The sequence below is a fragment of the Oncorhynchus masou genome, unplaced genomic scaffold (assembly GCF_036934945.1).
Source record: "Oncorhynchus masou masou isolate Uvic2021 unplaced genomic scaffold, UVic_Omas_1.1 unplaced_scaffold_1293, whole genome shotgun sequence".
NCBI classification, from domain to species: domain Eukaryota; kingdom Metazoa; phylum Chordata; class Actinopteri; order Salmoniformes; family Salmonidae; genus Oncorhynchus; species Oncorhynchus masou.
Window position 1 is genome coordinate 118259 of NW_027002778.1, and position 19954 is coordinate 138212.

A 19954-nucleotide genomic window follows, 5' to 3' on the forward strand; every position below is an offset into this window, starting at 1 on the left:
CCACACACACACTATCCACCCACCATCGACCCACACACTACCCACCATCCACACACACACACACACACACTATTCACCATCCACACACACACACACTATCCACACACACACACACACACACTATCCACACACACACACACTACCCACCGTCCACCCACCACCCACACACACTATCCACACACACTATCCACCATCCACACACACACTACCCACCATCCACACACACACTATCCACCCACCCACGCACCACCCACCCACCCACACACTATCCACACACCACCCACACACACTATCCACACACACTATCCACCATCCACACACACACTACCCACCATCCACACACACACCACCCACCCACCACCCACCATCCACCCACACACTACCCACCCACCATCCACACACTACCCACCATCCACACACACACTACCCACCATCCACACACACACTACCCACCATCCACCATCCACACACACTATCCACCCACACACACACACTATCCACCCACACACACACACTATCCACCCACACACACACTACCCACCATCCACACACACACTACCCACCATCACACACACACACACACTATCCACCATCCACACACACACTATCCACACACACACACACTATCCACCATCCACACACACACACTATCCACCATCCACACACACACTATCCACCATCCACACACACACACACTATCCACCATCCACACACACACTATCCACCATCCACACACACACACACACACACACTACCCACCGTCCACACACACACATCCCACATCCACACACACACACACTACCCACCATCCACACACACACTATCCACCATCCACCCACACACACACACTACCCACCATCCACACACACACTATCCACACACTATCCACCATCCACACACACACACTACCCACCATCCACACACACACTATCCACACACACACTATCCACACACACACTACCCACCATCCACACACACACACTACCCACCATCCACACACACACACTACCCACCATCCACACACACACACTACCCACCATCCACACACACACACTACCCACCATCCACACACACACACACACACACACCCACACATCCACACACACACACACACACTACCCACCATCCACACACACACACACAACCCACCATCCACACACACACACACACCCACCATCCACACACACACACTACCCACCATCCACACACACACACCCACATCCACACACACACCATCCACACACACACACACTACCCACCATCCACACACACACTACCCACCATCCACACACACACACACTACCCACCATCCACTACCCACCATCCACACACACACACTACCCACACACACAACCCACCATCCACACACACACACTACCCACCAACCACACACACTACCCACCATCCACACACACACACACACAACCCACCACCACACACACACACACACACTACACCACCATCCACACACACACACTACCCACCATCCACACACACACACACTACCCACCATCCACACACACTACCCACCATCCACACACACACACTACCCACCATCCACACACACACACACCCACACACACTACCCACCACACACACCCCACACACACACTACCCCATCCATCACACACACACACACTACCCACCATCCACACACACACACACACACACTACCCACCATCCACACACACACACACTACCCACCATCACACACACACACACTACCCACCATCCACACACACACACACACTACCCACCATCCACACACACACACACTACCCACCATCCACACACACTACCCACCATCCACACACACACACTACCCACCATCCACACACTATCCACCATCCACACACTATCCACCCACACTACCCACCATCCACACACACACACACACACACTACCCACACTACCCACAATCCACACACACACTACCCACCATCCACACACACACACACTACCCACACTACCCACCATCCACACACTACCCACCACACTATCCACTATCCACACACACACACTATCCACCCACCCCACACACACTATCCACCCACCCACACACACTATCCACCCACCCACACACACTATCCACCCACCCACACACACTATCCACCCACCCACACACACTATCCACCCACCCACACACACTATCCACCCACCCACACACACTATCCACCACCCACACACACACTATCCACCATCCACACACACACTACCCACCATCCACACACACACACATCCACCATCCACCCACACACACACCCACCATCCACCCACACACTATCCACCCACACACACACTATCCACCCACACACTATCCACACACACTATCCACCCACACACACACACTATCCACCCACACACACACACTATCCACCCACACACACTATCCACCCACACACACACTATCCACCCACACACACTATCCACCCACACACACACACACACTATCCACCCACACACACACACACTATCCACCCACACACACACACACTATCCACCCACACACACACACACTATCCACCCACACACACACTATCCACCCACACACCCACCATCCACCCACACCAAGTGTACAGACACTCAGCCTCATCTCCACACATGATGTAGTCTCTGAAGGGTACTAACCTCCACACATGATGTAGTCCCTGAAGAAGGGTACTAACCTCCACACATGATGTAGTCTCTGACGGGTACTAACCTCCACACATGATGTAGTCTCTGAAGGGTACTAACCTCCACACATGATGTAGTCTCTGAAGAAGGGTACTAACCTCCACACATGATGTAGTCTCTGAAGGGTACTAACCTCCACACATGATGTAGTCTCTGAAGGGTACTAACCTCCACACATGATGTAGTCCCTAAAGAAGGGTACTAACCTCCACACATGATGTAGTCTCTGAAGAAGGGTACTAACCTCCACACATGATGTAGTCTCTGAAGAAGGGTACTAACCTCCACACATGATGTAGTCTCTGAAGGGTACTAACCTCCACACATGATGTAGTCTCTGAAGGGTACTAACCTCCACACATGATGTAGTCTCTGACGGGTACTAACCTCCACACATGATGTAGTCTCTGAAGGGTACTAACCTCCACACATGATGTAGTCTCTGAAGGGTACTAACCTCCACACATGATGTAGTCTCTGAAGGGTACTAACCTCCACACATGATGTAGTCCCTAAAGAAGGGTACTAACCTCCACACATGATGTAGTCTCTGACGGGTACTAACCTCCACACATGATGTAGTCTCTGAAGGGTACTAACCTCCACACATGATGTAGTCTCTGAAGAAGGGTACTAACCTCCACACATGATGTAGTCCCTGAAGAAGGGTACTAACCTCCACACATGATGTAGTTTCTGACGGGTACTAACCTCCACACATGATGTAGTCTCTGAAGAAGGGTACTAACCTCCACACATGATGTAGTTTCTGACGGGTACTAACCTCCACACATGATGTAGTCTCTGAAGAAGGGTACTAACCTCCACACATGATGTAGTTTCTGACGGGTACTAACCTCCACACATGATGTAGTCTCTGAAGAAGGGTACTAACCTCCACACATGATGTAGTCTCTGAAGGGTACTAACCTCCACACATGATGTAGTCTCTGAAGGGTACTAACCTCCACACATGATGTAGTCCCTGAAGAAGGGTACTAACCTCCACACATGATGTAGTTTCTGACGGGTACTAACCTCCACACATGATGTAGTCTCTGAAGAAGGGTACTAACCTCCACACATGATGTAGTTTCTGACAGGTACTAACCTCCACACATGATGTAGTCTCTGAAGAAGGGTACTAACCTCCACACATGATGTAGTTTCTGACGGGTACTAACCTCCACACATGATGTAGTCTCTGAAGAAGGGTACTAACCTCCACACATGATGTAGTCTCTGAAGGGTACTAACCTCCACACATGATGTAGTCTCTGAAGGGTACTAACCTCCACACATGATGTAGTCTCTGAAGGGTACTAACCTCCACACATGATGTAGTCCCTAAAGAAGGGTACTCTGAACCAGAATGGCAGCATCAGGAGGTAGGGGGTCATTCCGGGGAACAGCGAGGTGAACCCTGACGCCTCCGTACAGAAGTTCCCAAAACCCCCCGCCACCAGAACACCATGGGGGTGGAACCCAAAGATGTAGTTAGAAACAGGGTCCAGATCCACCGTCTTTATGAGCTGGGGGTGGGGAGCAACAGGTACTGTAGTTAGAATCCTCGGCGTGGGTCCTAACCTTAACTCGGGACCCCCCCTCCCAGACCTGCACATTAAGGACCGACACTGAGAGGACCTAGATCCAGACCACAGCACCACCAGCCACATCCACACACCCCACCCCAACCAATCAACCCTTCCCCCCCCCAAGTCAACCATGCCCACACCTCATTTTGGCCCACTCAGATCAGACCTATGCCCCTCTTGCCCACCCCATGCCTCCCACTCCCACAAAGAGGGCCTCAATATAGAAGTCACACATACGCCCAGGCCGTGAGCAGGCAAACAGGCCCACCCCCACTCTTACACTAGCCCATGCCAATGGCATTTACCAGATGCTCAGCAGGCTCTGCTCACACTTACTGGTCTGAGGCCAAACCACACGACCAACAACATTGGACACTTTATGGAACACAAAGCCTTCACCATCTCATCGTGGAATATCCAAGGTCTGAGGTCATCTGCCTTTGGCCTAAAGAGCAGAAACCTGGACTTCACCAAATAAATCAGAAATACAGACATTGTCATCCTGCAAGAAACCTGGTATAGAGGAGACGGACCCACTGGTTGCCCTCTAGGTTACAGAGAGCTGGTAGTCCCATCCACCACACTACCAGGTGGGTGGTATAGAGGAGATGGACCCACTGGTTGCCCTCTAGGTTACAGAGAGCTGGTAGTCCCATCCACCACACTACCAGGTGGGTGGTATAGAGGAGACGGACCCACAGGGTTACAGAGAGCTACCGGGAGTAAAACAGGGAAGGGACTCAGGGGGTTTGCTAATTTGGTATAGAGCAGAACTAACTCACTATTACATTAAATCAAAACAGGAACATTTTACATTTGGTTAGAAATTCAAGAGGAAATGATCTCAACAGAGAAAAATGTCCTCCTGTGTGCTACCTATATCCCCCCACTAGAATCCCCACTAGAATCCCCATACTTTAATGACGACAGCTTCTATAGGAGGGGTACACCTATAGATCATCTCTTGGCAGTAGTACTGTAGACTACTTTATCACTGACCTCAACCCAGAGTCTCTCAGAGCGTTCACAGTCAGCCCACTGACAACCCTATCAGACCACAGCAAAATCACAATGTACTTGAACAGAGCAATACTCAACCATGAGTCATCAAAGCTGAACAAACTGCTATTAAGAAATGCTACAGATGGAAGGAGGGTACAAACCTACCAAACAACTATTGGCCAACAACAAATCCAATCCCTCCTAGACAACTTCCTGGACAAAATGTTTTCCTGCAATAGTGAAGGTGTAAAATTAACAGTAGGAAGCCTGAACAATATATTTGACCTATCAGCTAACATATCATATTTAAATTCCGGCAGAAAACCTAAGACAACTTACAACAATGAGAAACGGTTTGATGAAGAATGTAAAAACCTAAAAAAGAAATTGAGAAACCTATCCAAACAAAAACACAGAACCAGAAAACCCGAGACACACCTTCACTATGGTGAATCACAAACAATACAGAAATACACTACGGAAAAAGAAGGAACAGCACGTCAGAAATCAGCTCAATGTAATTGAAGAATCCATAGAATCAAACCACTTCTGGGAAAATTGGAACAAAATGGAGATGTATGGGTAAACCACTTCTCCAATCTTTTTGTCTCTATAACAAAGAACAAACAGCAAAAACATATACATGATCAAATACAAATCTTAAAATCAACTATTGAAGACTACCAGACTACCATTCTCCAATTATATTGAATGAACTACAGGACAAAATAAAAACCCTCCAACCCAAAAAGGCCTGTGGTGTTGATGGTATCCTCAATGAAATTATAAAATATACAGACTACAAATTCCAATTGGCTATACTTAAACTCTAACACCATCCCACAAACTGGGACAAAACACCCAATTGAGACTATGCAGAATTCTGCAAAAATATACTCTGTGTACAACGCAAAACTCCAAAAAATGAATGCAGAGCAGAGATAACATACCTGACTATGTACAGACTCAGTGAGCATAACCTTGCTATTGAGAGGCACCACCTCAGTCTTCTCTTGAGGTCTGCCTATGAGCTCACTGCCCACAAAATGAGGTGGAAACTGAGCTGCACTTCCTAACCTCCTGCCAAATGTATGACCATATCAGAGACACATATTTCCCTCAGATTACACGGATACACAAAGATTTAGAAAATAAGTCAAACTGATAAACTCCCATATCTCCTGGGTGAAATACCACAGTGTGCAAACACAGTTGCATGATGTGTGGCCCGTTGCCATGACAAAAGGGCAACCAGTGGAGCACAAACAACATTGTAAATACAGTCGTGGCCAAATGTTTTGAGAATGACACAAATATACATTTTCAGTCTGCTGCATCAGTTTGTATGATGGCAATTTGCATTTACTCCAGAATGTTATGAAGGGTGATCAGATAAATTGTAATTAATTGCAAAGTCCATCTTTGCCATGCAAATTAACTGAATCCCCAAAAAACATTTCCTCTGCATTTCAGCCCTGCTACAAGAGGACCAGCTGACATGTCAGTGATTCTCTCGTTAACACTGGTGTGAGTGTTGATGAGGACAAGGCTGGAGATCACTCTGTCATGCTGATTGAGTTCAAATAACAGACTGGAAGCTTCAAAAGGGGCGGCAGTGTAGCCTAGTGGGTAGAGCGTTGGACTAGTAACCGGAAGGTTGCAAGTTCAAATCCCCAAGCTGACAAGGTACAAATCTGTCGTTCTGCACCTGAACAGGCAGTTAACCCACTGTTCCTAGGCCGTCATTGAAAATAAGAATTTGTTCTTAACTGACTTGCCTAGTAAAATAAAATAAAAAGGAGGGTGGTGCTTGGAATCATTGTTCTTCATCTGTCAACCATGGTTACCTGCAAGGAAACATGTGCAGTCATCATTGCTTTGCACAAAAAGGATATTGCTGCCAGTAAGATTGCACCTAAATCAACCATTTATCGGATCTTCAAGGAGAGCGGTTCAATTGTTGTGAAGAAGGCTTCAGGGCACCCAAGAAAGTCCAGCAAGCACTAGGACCGTTGCCTTGAGTTGATTCAGCTGCGGGATTGGGGCACCACCAGTACAGAGCTTGCTCAGGTGTGGCAGGTGCGAGTGCATCTGCACGCAGAGCGAGGCGAAGAATTTTGGAGGATGGCCTGGTGTCAAGAAGGGCAGCAAAGAAGCCACTTCTCTCCAGGAAAAACATCAGGGACAGACTGATATTCTGCAAAAGGTACACGGATTGAACTGCTGAGGACTGTGGTAAAGTCATTTTCTCTGATGAATCCCCTTTCCGATTGTTTGGGGCATCCTGAAAAAAGCTTGTCTGGAGAAGACAAGGTGAGAGCTACCATCAGTCCTGTGTCATGCCAACAGTAAAGCATCCTGAGACCATTCATGTGTGGGGTTGCTTCGCAGCCAAGTGAGTGGTCTCACTCACAATTTGCCTAAGAACACAGCCATGAATAAAGAATGGTACCAACACAACCTCCGAGAGCAACTTCTCCCAACCATCCAGGAACAGTTTGGTGACAAACAATGCCTTTTCCAGCATGATGGAGCACCTTGTCATAAGGCAATGGAGCACCTTGTCATAAAGCAAGTGATAACTAAGTGGCTCGGGGAACAAAACATTGATATTTCAGGTCCATGGCCAGGAAACTCCCCAGACCTTAATCCCATTGAGAACTTGTGGTCAATCCTCAAGAGGCAGGTGGACAAACAAAAAGCCACAAATTCTGACAAACTCTAAGCATTGATTATGCAAGAATGGGCTGCCATCAGTCAGGATGTGGCCCAGAAGTTAATTGACAGCATGCCAGGGCGGATTGCAGAGGTCTTGAAAAAGAAGGGTAAACTCTGCATCAACTTCATGTAATTGTCAATAAAAGCCTTTGACACTTACGAAATGCTTGTAATTATACTTCAGTTTTCCATAGTAACACCTGACAAAAATATCTGAAGACACTGAAGCAGCAAACTTTGTGTAAATTAATATTTGTGTCATTCTCAAAACTTTTGGCCACGACTGTACTACCTATATTTATCTGTTCATTTAATTTCCCTTTCATACTTCAACTACTTGCACATTGCTACAACACTGGACATAACCAATAATATAACATTTGAAATGTCCATATTCTTTTAAAACGTCAAAGCCCTTTGAATTGAAATGAGAAAGAGAGGAAGCCATTTGAATTGAGAGAGATGGGGGGAAAAGGAAGGAAGTTTGGCTGAGCAGCATGAGCCTCTTGCAGAGCAGTATTGCTTAGACACAGGTTTCATTGAAATGAATGGGAGCGTCTCACACTCTTTCAAAAGTTACGGCCCATGTAGAAGGCCTGTTAGGGGTCAGTCTTACATTTAGAGGGAAGTAGTCTCTGAAGTGTTTCCAGACGCTCCAGTTCCGAAGCCACTCTGACCTCCGACCCCCGCTGGTGGGTGTGTCCCTGTCCAGATACAGCCAACCAGCATACAGCGCCGCCAGAACCCACCAATCAGAGACGCACAGCAACACATACCCTGCTAGACAACACTGGGCTGGGGGATGGGGGGGGAAATAGGGCAGACATGTTATTGGTCAGTTACTCGCTGGGGGGAGGAAAATAAGGTCACATGTTTGATAAAGGAGAGCAGAGAGCAAATGTGTGGTGTGGTGTGGTGTGGTGTGGTGTGGTGTGTGTGTGTCCATTCTCACCCACACATACCCCTGTCCCCTAACAAGGTGACCCCAGCTTCACTACAGAGACAAAGGTAATGCATGGTCTGCATTGGAAGCACAGCGGTGATATGGTCTCAGTGCATTCAACATACTCTGGGAGGTGCATGGCGCTGTGGTACAGAGCTCTATTTGACCTCTGGGAGGTGCATGGTGCTGTGGTACAGAGATGGATCTGACCTCTGGGAAGTACATGGCGCTAGGGTTAGAGGGTTACACTATACAACCATAACCACTGATCTAGGACCAGATCACCCTGCCCCAGTCCTAACCTGATCCATTAGATACTAACCTAACCACTGATCTAGGACCAGTCCTAACCTGAACCATTAGATACTATCCTAACCACTGATCTAGGACCAGTCCTAACCTGAACCATTAGATACTATCCTAACCACTGATCTAGGACCAGCCCTAACCTGAACCATTAGATACTGATCTAGGACCAGCCCTAACCTGATCCATTAGATACTAACTTAACCATTGATCTAGGACCAGTCCTAACCTGAACCATTAGATACTAACCTAACCACTGATCTAGGACCAGCCCTAACCTGAACCATTAGATACTGATCTTGGACCAGCCCTAACCTGATCCATTAGATACTAACCTAGGACCAGTCCTAACCTGATCCATTAGATACTGATCTAGGACCAGCCCTAACCTGATCCATTAGATACTAACCTTGGACCAGTCTTAACCTGAACCATTAGATACTGATCTAGGACCAGCCCTAACCTGAACCATTAGATACTGATCTAGGACCAGCCCTAACCTGATCCATTAGATACTAACCTTGGACCAGACTTAACCTGATCCATTAGATACTAACCTAGGACCAGCCCTAACCTGATCCATTAGATACTAACCTAGGACCAGTCCTAACCTGATCCATTAGATACTATACCAATTTACAGAGGCCAGGTCATGAAGGAAGGCTTGCTCATTAAAGTGTTTTAGCAAGCGTCTATGGCAAATCAGGATAGGTCGTTTCACTGAGCAGCCATTACGAACACAGGCTGTAAAACAGTGATCACTAAGGTCATTACAGAAACACCAGACTGATACCTATCAGGATTATTTGTGAGGATAACATCGAGGAGAGAAGCCTTTTCTGGGTGTTTGGAGTCATACCTTGTGGGATTGGTGATAATCTGAGAAAGATTTAGGGAGTCCCATTGCCTTAGGACTTGGTCAGGTAGTTTAAACCCGTCCCAGTTTAGGTCACCTAGCAGGACAAATTCAGGCTTCGTGTAAGGGGCCAGGGGAAAGCTTAGGGCAGGTAGGGTACAGGCCAGTGCTGATGGAGGACGATAGCACCCAGCAACAGTAAACAAAGAGCTATTTGAAAGTTTAATGCTTAAAACCAGCAATTCAAATAGTTTGGGGACAGACTTGGTGGAGACAACCGAGCACTGAAGGTGATCCTTGGTAAAGATTATCACTCCCCCACCTTTGGAAGATCTGTGTTGCCAAAAAAAGGTTATAACCAGAAAGGCTAACATCAGTGTACAAAACACTCTTTCTGAACCACGTCTCAGTAATGACCAACACATCTGGATTGGAGCTGTGAACCCACACTTTAAATTTTTTATTTTACCTTTATTTAACTATCAGTGAAGCAGTGAAGCAGATAGAGCACAAGTCAGAATTGGGGCTAGCAACAGTAGATGGACCAGGGTGTACATGCACATTTCCAGATATCATCAACAGTAATACAATCAGGGAACAGCAGAGGACAGGGAGAGCTCTGCAGTGCTGATTTATGACACCTGAATGTGCATCAGATGGCAACAAGGTCATATTGTACAGCAATTTCATCAGGTAACATGAACACAAAGCCGGCGAGAGGTGGTTAGAATAGGATGGTAGGACAAAAGTCTGTGTAACCAATAGAGAGTCAGAGTCCCGAGTGTGGGAACAAACAGTCTGTCCCACGGTTGGGTAAAGAAAGTTTGTTGTCAACAAAACATGCAGGACTCATCAGGCAAATAGCAAAATGTACAAGAAAAAATGTAATATATAACGACTTGAGGCCATTGTAAGTTCAGAGTCACTCGCCCCAACAGTGTCTGTGTGCTGGAGGATAACGAAAGCTGGGGAGAGGGGTGAGTGTGGTGGAGGTAGCTGTACCAGACAGGGGGAGACAGACCAGGGAGAGAGGGGTGAGTGTGGTGGAGGTAGCTGTACCAGACAGGGGGAGACAGACCAGGGAGAGAGGGGTGAGTGTGGTGGGGGTACCTGTATCAGACAGGAGGAGACAGGAGGGCAGACAGTGAACAGAGAGGGGTGAGTGTGGTGGAGGTAGCTGTACCAGACAGGGGGAGACAGACCAGGGAGAGAGGGGAGTGTGGTGGGGGTAGCTGTACCAGACAGGGGGAGACAGACCAGGGAGAGGGGTGAGTGTGGTGGAGGTAGCTGTACCAGACAGGGGGAGACAGACCAGGGAGAGGGGTGAGTGTGGTGGGGGTAGACCGCTCGCTCCAACCGGTTCCGGGTTGGAGCGAGCGGTCGCATCTACTCTTCGGTCCGCAGGTAGTATAACTTTTCATTACATTTCATTATAGTACAACGGTTTGATTTGTCTAATCTTAGCAATTTCTTCTTAGCTAGCTACATAGCCGTCTTTGTATCAAAGATAATTGCGTAATTATCGTATTTCGTCGTCCTAACGTAGTCTACACTGCTTTCTGCCCAGCAGCTAGCTAACGTCCACTAGCACAGCAGCTAGCTAACGTCCACTAGCACTGTAGAAACTATTACACTCAACGACTCGATTAGTGTAGTGTTAGCTAGCTACATAGTTGTCTTTGCTGTCTTCGTATCCAAGGTAATTGTGTAGTTTAGAGTGTGTAGACTTAGAGTGATTATCTTAATTTACCGAGGTTAGCTAGCCAGCTATTTGTCATCCTTAACGTAGGAGTCACTGCTAGCTAGCTAGCCAACAGCTAGCCAACGTCTTCCGAATTGAACTTCAACAACCCGGTCAACATTCCGCCTCGCTCCACAGGTAGTATCACATTTTCATTTCACTTCATTACAGTACAACGGTTTGATTTGTTTGATCGTAGCTAGCTAGCTACATAGCCGTCTTTGTATCTAAGACAATTGTGTAGTCTGGAGCGATTTTCTAGGTTAGCTAGCCAGCTATTGTCGTTCTTTTAACGTAACGTTACGTAATCAACACTGCTAGCTAGCCAGCTAGCCCCCGAATAGCAGCACTGTAGAAACTATTACACTCGACGGAACGACTTGATTAGTGTAGTGTCAACAACGTAGCCACTGCCAGCTAGCCTACTCCAGCAGTACTGTATCATTTCAATCATTTTAGTCAATAAGATTCTTGCTACGTAAGCTTAACGTTCTGAACATTCGATAAGTGTAGTCCACTTGTCATTCCAATCTCCTTTGCATTAGCGTAGCCTCTTCTGTAGCCTGTCAACTATGTGTCTATCTATCCCTGTTCTCTCCTCTCTGCACAGACCATACAAACGCTCCACACCGCGTGGCCGCGGCCACCCTAATCTGGTGGTCCCAGCGCGCACGACCCACGTGGAGTTCCAGGTCTCCGGTAGCCTCTGGAACTGCCGATCTGCGGCCAACAAGGCAGAGTTCATCTCAGCCTATGCCTCCCTCCAGTCCCTCGACTTCTTGGCACTGACGGAAACATGGATCACCACAGATAACACTGCTACTCCTACTGCTCTCTCTTCGTCCGCCCACGTGTTCTCGCACACCCCGAGAGCTTCTGGTCAGCGGGGTGGTGGCACCGGGATCCTCATCTCTCCCAAGTGGTCATTCTCTCTTTCTCCCCTTACCCATCTGTCTATCGCCTCCTTTGAATTCCATGCTGTCACAGTTACCAGCCCTTTCAAGCTTAACATCCTTATCATTTATCGCCCTCCAGGTTCCCTCGGAGAGTTCATCAATGAGCTTGATGCCTTGATAAGCTCCTTTCCTGAGGACGGCTCACCTCTCACAGTCCTGGGCGACTTTAACCTCCCCACGTCTACCTTTGACTCATTCCTCTCTGCCTCCTTCTTTCCACTCCTCTCCTCTTTTGACCTCACCCTCTCACCTTCCCCCTACTCACAAGGCAGGCAATACGCTCGACCTCATCTTTACTAGATGCTGTTCTTCCACTAACCTCATTGCAACTCCCCTCCAAGTCTCCGACCACTACCTTGTATCCTTTTCCCTCTCGCTCTCATCCAACACTTCCCACACTGCCCCTACTCGGATGGTATCGCGCCGTCCCAACCTTCGCTCTCTCTCCCCCGCTACTCTCTCCTCTTCCATCCTATCATCTCTTCCCTCTGCTCATACCTTCTCCAACCTATCTCCTGATTCTGCCTCCTCAACCCTCCTCTCTTCCCTTTCTGCATCCTTTGACTCTCTATGTCCCCTATCCTCCAGGCCGGCTCGGTCCTCCCCTCCCGCTCCGTGGCTCGACGACTCATTGCGAGCTCACAGAACAGTGCTCCGGGCAGCCGAGCGGAAATGGAGGAAAACTCGCCTCCCTGCGGACCTGGCATCCTTTCACTCCCTCCTCTCTACATTTTCCTCCTCTGTCTCTGCTGCTAAAGCCACTTTCTACCACTCTAAATTCCAAGCATCTGCCTCTAACCCTAGGAAGCTCTTTGCCACCTTCTCCTCCCTCCTGAATCCTCCTCCCCCCCCCCCCTCCTCCCTCTCTGCGGATGACTTCGTCAACCATTTTGAAAAGAAGGTCGACGACATCCGATCCTCGTTTGCTAAGTCAAACGACACCGCTGGTTCTGCTCACACTGCCCTACCCTGTGCTCTGACCTCTTTCTCCCCTCTCTCTCCAGATGAAATCTCGCTTCTTGTGACGGCCGGCCGCCCAACAACCTGCCCGCTTGACCCTATCCCCTCCTCTCTTCTCCAGACCATTTCCGGAGACCTTCTCCCTTACCTCACCTCATCCCTGACTGCTGGCTACGTCCCTTCCGTCTTCAAGAGAGCGAGAGTTGCACCCCTTCTGAAAAAACCTACACTCGATCCCTCCGATGTCAACAACTACAGACCAGTATCCCTTCTTTCTTTTCTCTCCAAAACTCTTGAACGTGCCGTCCTTGGCCAGCTCTCCCGCTATCTCTCTCAGAATGACCTTCTTGATCCAAATCAGTCAGGTTTCAAGACTAGTCATTCAACTGAGACTGCTCTTCTCTGTATCACGGAGGCGCTCCGCACTGCTAAAGCTAACTCTCTCTCCTCTGCTCTCATCCTTCTAGACCTATCGGCTGCCTTCGACACTGTGAACCATCAGATCCTCCTCTCCACCCTCTCCGAGTTGGGCATCTCCGGTGCTGCCCACGCTTGGATTGCGTCCTACCTGACAGGTCGCTCCTACCAGGTGGCGTGGCGAGAATCTGTCTCCTCGCCACGCGCTCTCACCACTGGTGTCCCCCAGGGCTCTGTTCTAGGCCCTCTCCTATTCTCGCTATACACCAAGTCACTTGGCTCTGTCATAACCTCACATGGTCTCTCCTATCATTGCTATGCAGACGACACACAATTAATCTTCTCCTTTCCCCCTTCTGATGACCAGGTGGCGAATCGCATCTCTGCATGTCTGGCAGACATATCAGTGTGGATGACGGATCACCACCTCAAGCTGAACCTCGGCAAGACGGAGCTGCTCTTCCTCCCGGGGAAGGACTGCCCGTTCCATGATCTCGCCATCACGGTTGACAACTCCATTGTTTCCTCCTCCCAGAGCGCTAAGAACCTTGGCGTGATCCTGGACAACACCCTGTCGTTCTCAACTAACATCAAGGCGGTGGCCCGTTCCTGTAGGTTCATGCTCTACAACATCCGCAGAGAACGCCCCTGCCTCACACAGGAAGCGGCGCAGGTCCTAATCCAGGCACTTGTCATCTCCCGTCTGGATTACTGCAACTCGCTGTTGGCTGGGCTCCCTGCCTGTGCCATTAAACCCCTACAACTCATCCAGAACGCCGCAGCCCGTCTGGTGTTCAACCTTCCCAAGTTCTCTCACGTCACCCCGCTCCTCCGCTCTCTCCACTGGCTTCCAGTTGAAGCTCGCATCCGCTACAAGACCATGGTGCTTGCCTACGGAGCTGTGAGGGGAACGGCACCGCAGTACCTCCAGGCTCTGATCAGGCCCTACACCCAAACAAGGGCACTGCGTTCATCCACCTCTGGCCTGCTCGCCTCCCTACCACTGAGGAAGTACAGTTCCCGCTCAGCCCAGTCAAAACTGTTCGCTGCTCTGGCCCCCCAATGGTGGAACAAACTCCCTCACGACGCCAGGACAGCGGAGTCAATCACCACCTTCCGGAGACACCTGAAACCCCACCTCTTCAAGGAATACCTAGGATAGGATAAAGCAATCCTTCTCACCCCCCCCCTTAAATGATTTAGATGCACTATTGTAAAGTGGCTGTTCCACTGATGTCAGAAGGTGAATTCACCAATTTGTAAGTCGCTCTGGATAAGAGCGTCTGCTAAATGACTTAAATGTAAATGTTAAATGGGTACCTGTACCAGACAGGGGGAGACAGACCAGTACCAGACAGGAGGAGACAGGAGAGGGCAGACAGTGAACAGAGAAGGGTGAGTGTGGTGGGGTAGCTGTACCAGACAGGGGGAGACAGACCAGGGAGAGAGGGGAGTGTGGTGGGGGTACCTGTACCAGACAGGAGGAGACAGGAGAGGGCAGACAGTGAACAGAGAAGGGTGAGTGTGGTGGAGGTAGCTGTACCAGACAGGGGGAGACAGACCAGGGAGAGAGGGGAGTGTAGTGGGGGTACCTGTACCAGACAGGAGGAGACAGACCAGGGAGAGAGGGGTGAGTGTGGTGGAGGTAGCTGTACCAGACAGGGGGAGACAGACCAGGGAGAGAGGGGAGTGTGGTGGGGGTACCTGTATCAGACAGGAGGAGACAGGAGGGCAGACAGTGAACAGAGAGGGTTGAGTGTGGTGGAGGTAGCTGTACCAGACAGGGGGAGACAGACCAGGGAGAGAGGGGAGTGTGGTGGGGGTACCTGTACCAGACAGGAGGAGACAGGAGAGGGCAGACAGTGAACAGAGAGGGGTGAGTGTGGTGGAGGTAGCTGTACCAGACAGGGGGAGACAGACCAGGGAGAGAGGGGAGTGTGGTGGGGGTACCTGTACCAGACAGGGGGAGACAGGAGAGGGCAGACAGTGAACAGAGAGGGGTGAGTGTGGTGGAGATAGCTGTACCAGACAGGAGGAGACAGGAGAGGGCAGACAGTGAACCTGTCTTTTAATCAGGGGACTCCATGACATCTCCTGTCCTCCATCTGTATTAACCTGTCTTTTAATCATGCTTCCAAGATGGTGTAGCAGTGCAGACGTGGTTTGTTGTCCTCTCGTTTACTTTGTCTTTTTTTTGTTATAGCCAAAACTTTCATCAGAAGGTAGCCAGCTAATTAGCTACGTTACTAGCTATTTAATCATCGTTAGCCACTGCTAGTGGCCTTTACCCTCTGCTCAGGCACCAGCCGTTTTTTTAGCCTGGATAATACCTGCCAGCTTCTGACTGTTTTTCTCCACTACAACGCCAGATTCCTGCCGACCATTGATCATCACAGCTAGCTATCTTCAACTGAGTGACCCAGCCCAGAAGCTAGCCCTGAGCCAGGCGCATCTCCCGGCTAGCAAACAAAATTCCCAAAACTACAATAACTCTTTCGCCATCTTGCCCTGCCCCTTCGTCGACACGGGGCCCCGCCGTACCACCACGACTGGCCCGCAGATGTAATTCCATCAGCTGTGCCTTCAACCGACCTTTGCCAGACGACGGAGCAGACGCTTCTACTTACCCCGGACTGCTAACTTTAAATGCTGTGTCTCCCGCGTGCTAGTGGAGCAACGCCTACCTAGCTGCTTCCCTGTTCCTTCTATTGGCCGCATAGCTGATGCCTGCTGGACTGTTCATTTATCACGGTACTTCACTTTGTTTATCTGTCGGCCCCAGCCTCCAACTCCGGCCCTAAGTGTAGTTAACCGACCCGCTCTGTCCATTCATCGCTATTTTACCTGTGTGTAGTTAACCGACCCTTTCTGTCCATTCATCAGCATTTTACCTGTTTGTAGTTAACCGACCCTCTCTGCTCATTCATCACCATTTTACCTGTTGTTGTTGACTTAGCTGATTAGCTGTTGTGGTCTTACCCGTTGTTGACTTAGCTCGCTCTCCCAATCAACACCTGTGGTTGTTTTATACCTCGCTTTATGTCTCTCTCAAATGTCAATATGATAAGTATCTTAAACAACAGTATACATTGTATTAGTTTACTGCGGAGCCCCTAGTCCCACTGTACATGCCTGAGATACCTCCTTTGTCCCACCTCCCACACATGCGGTGACCTCACCGAGTAGAACCAGCATTCCCAGAGATGCAACCTCTCTTATCATCCCTCAGTGCCTGGGCTTACCTCCACTGTACCTGCACCCCACCATACCCTTGTCTGCACATTATGTCCTGAATCTATTCTACCACACCCAGAAATCTGCTAATTTTATTCTCTGTCCCCAACGCACTAGACGATCAGTTTTGCTAGCCTTTAGCCGTACCTTCATCCTACTCCTCTGTTCCTCGGGTGATGTGGAGGCTATCCCAGGCCCTGCGTGTCCCCAGGCACTCATTTGTTGACTTCTGTAATCGAAAAAGCCTTGGTTTCTTGCATGTTAACATCTGAAGCCTCCTCCCTAAGTTTGTTGTACTCACTGTTTTAGCACACTCCGCCAACCCCGATCTCCTTGCCATGTCTGAATCCTGGCTTAAGAAGGCCACCAAAAATTCTGAGATGTCAATACTCAACTACAACATTTTCCATCAAGATAGAACTGCCAAAGGGGGAGGAGTTGCAATCTACTGCAGAGATAGCGTGCAAAGTTCTGTCATACTTTCCAGGTCTATGCACAAACAGTTTGAACTTCTCATTTTAAAAATGAATCTCTCCAGAAATAAGTCTCTCACTGTTGCCACCTGCTACCGACCCCCCTCAGCTCCCAGCTGTGCCCTGGACACCATATGTGAATTGATTGTCCCTCATCTATCTTCAGAGTTCATTCTGTTAGGTTACCTAAACTGGGATATGCTTAACACCCCAGCAGTCCTACAATCTAAGCTAGATGCCCTCAATCTCACACAAATTATCAAGGAACCCACCAGGTACAACCGTAATTACATAAACATGGGCACCCTTATAGATATCATCCTGACCAACTTGCCCTCCAAATACACCTCTGCTGTTTTTAATCAGGATCTCAGCGATCACTGCCTCATTGCCTGCATCTGCTATGGGTCCGCGGTCAAGCGATCACCCCTCATCACTGTCAAACGCTCCATAAAACACTTCTGCGAGAAGGCCTTTCTAATCGACCTGGCCCAGGTATCCTGGAAGGATATTGACCTCATCCCGTCAGTCGAGGATGCCTGGTCGTTCTTTAAAAGTGCTTTCCTCAACATCTTAAATAAGCATGCCCCTTTCAAAAAAATGTAGAACAAAGAACAAATATAGCCCTTGGTTCCCTCCTGACCTGACTGCCCTTGACCAGCACAAAAACATCCTGTGGCGGACGGCAATAGCATCGAATTGTCCCTGCGATATGCAATTGTTCAGGGAAGTCAGGAACCAATACACACAGTCAGTCAGGAATGCAAAGGCTAGCTTTTTCAAAAAGAAATTTGCAGCCTGTAGCTCAAACTCCAAAAGGTTTTGGGACACTAAAGTCCATGGAGAACAAGAGCACCTCCGCCCAGCTGCCCACTGCATTGAGGCTAGGCGACACGGTCACCACCGATAAATCCATGATAATGGAACATTTCAATAAGTATTTCTCTACGACTGGCCATGCTTTCCTCCTGGCTAACCCAACCCCGGCCAAAAGCTCCATCCCCCTCGCAGCTACTTGCCCGAGCCTCCCCAGCCTCTCCTTCACCCAAATCCAGATAGCTGATGTTCTGAAAGAGCTGCAAAACCTGGACCCCTACAAATCAGCTGGGCTCGACAATCTGGACCCTCTCTTTCTAAAATTATCTGCCACAATTGTTGCAACCCCTATTACCAGTCTGTTCAACCTATTTTTCCTTTCTTCCGAGATCGCTAAAGATTGGAAAGCAGCCGCGGTCATCCCTCTCTTCAAAGGGGGTGACACTCTAGACCCAAACTGTTACAGACCTACATCCATCCTGCCCTGCCTTTCTAAGGTCTTTGAAAGCCAAGTTAATAAACAGATCACTGACCATTTCGAATCCCACCGTACCTTCTCCGCTGTGCAATCCGGTTTCCGAGCTGGTCATGGGAGCACCTCAGCCACACTCAAGGCACTAAACGATATCGTAACCGACATCAATAAAAGACAGTACTGTGCAGCCGTCTTCATCGACCTGGCCAAGGCTTTCGACTTTGTCAACCACCGTATTCTTATTGGCAGACTCAATAGCCTTGTTTTCTCAAATGACTGCCTCACCTGGTTCACCAACTACTTCTCAGACAGAGTTCAGTGTGTAAAATCGGAGGGCCTGTTGTCCGGACCTCTGGCAGTCTCTATGGGGGTACCACAGGGTTCAATTCTCAGGCCTACTATTTTCTCTGTATATATCAACGATGTCGCTCTTGCTGCGGGTGATTCCCTGATCCACCTCTACGCAGACAACACCATTCTGTATACATCTGGCCCTTCTTTGGCCATTGTGTTAACTAACCTCCAAACAAGCTTCAACGCCATACAACACTCCTTCCGTGGCCTCCAACTGCTCTTAAAAGCTAGCAAAATCAAATGCATGCTTTTCAACTGTTCGCTGCCCGCACCCGCCCGCTTGACTAGCATCACTAGTCTGGACGGTTCTGACCTAGAATACACGGACAACTCCAAATACCTAGGTGTCTGACTAGACTGTAAACTCTCCTTCCAGACTCATATCAAACTTCTCCAATCCAAAATCAAATCTAGAATCGGCTTTCTATTTTG

The 19954-nt window shown here is 48.9% G+C and overlaps 1 protein-coding gene across 2 annotated transcripts in view; it reads right to left on the reverse strand.

Annotated features, from left to right (window-relative positions):
* The window catches only part of LOC135530221 (2-acylglycerol O-acyltransferase 2-A-like), a 30144-nt gene that overhangs the window by 7534 nt on the left and 2656 nt on the right, over positions 1-19954 (reverse strand). Inside the window, exons 3-4 of one of the 2 annotated variants that reach the window (XM_064958585.1) lie at positions 8608-8786; positions 4004-4208 (exon numbers count right to left, since the gene is read on the reverse strand). In XM_064958585.1, coding sequence (XP_064814657.1) covers positions 4004-4208; positions 8608-8786 — 384 coding nt within the window. Of the gene's footprint in view, positions 1-4003; positions 4209-6223; positions 6471-8607; positions 8787-19954 lie in introns of those variants that run through there. The other variant, XM_064958586.1, reaches the window with a different exon arrangement.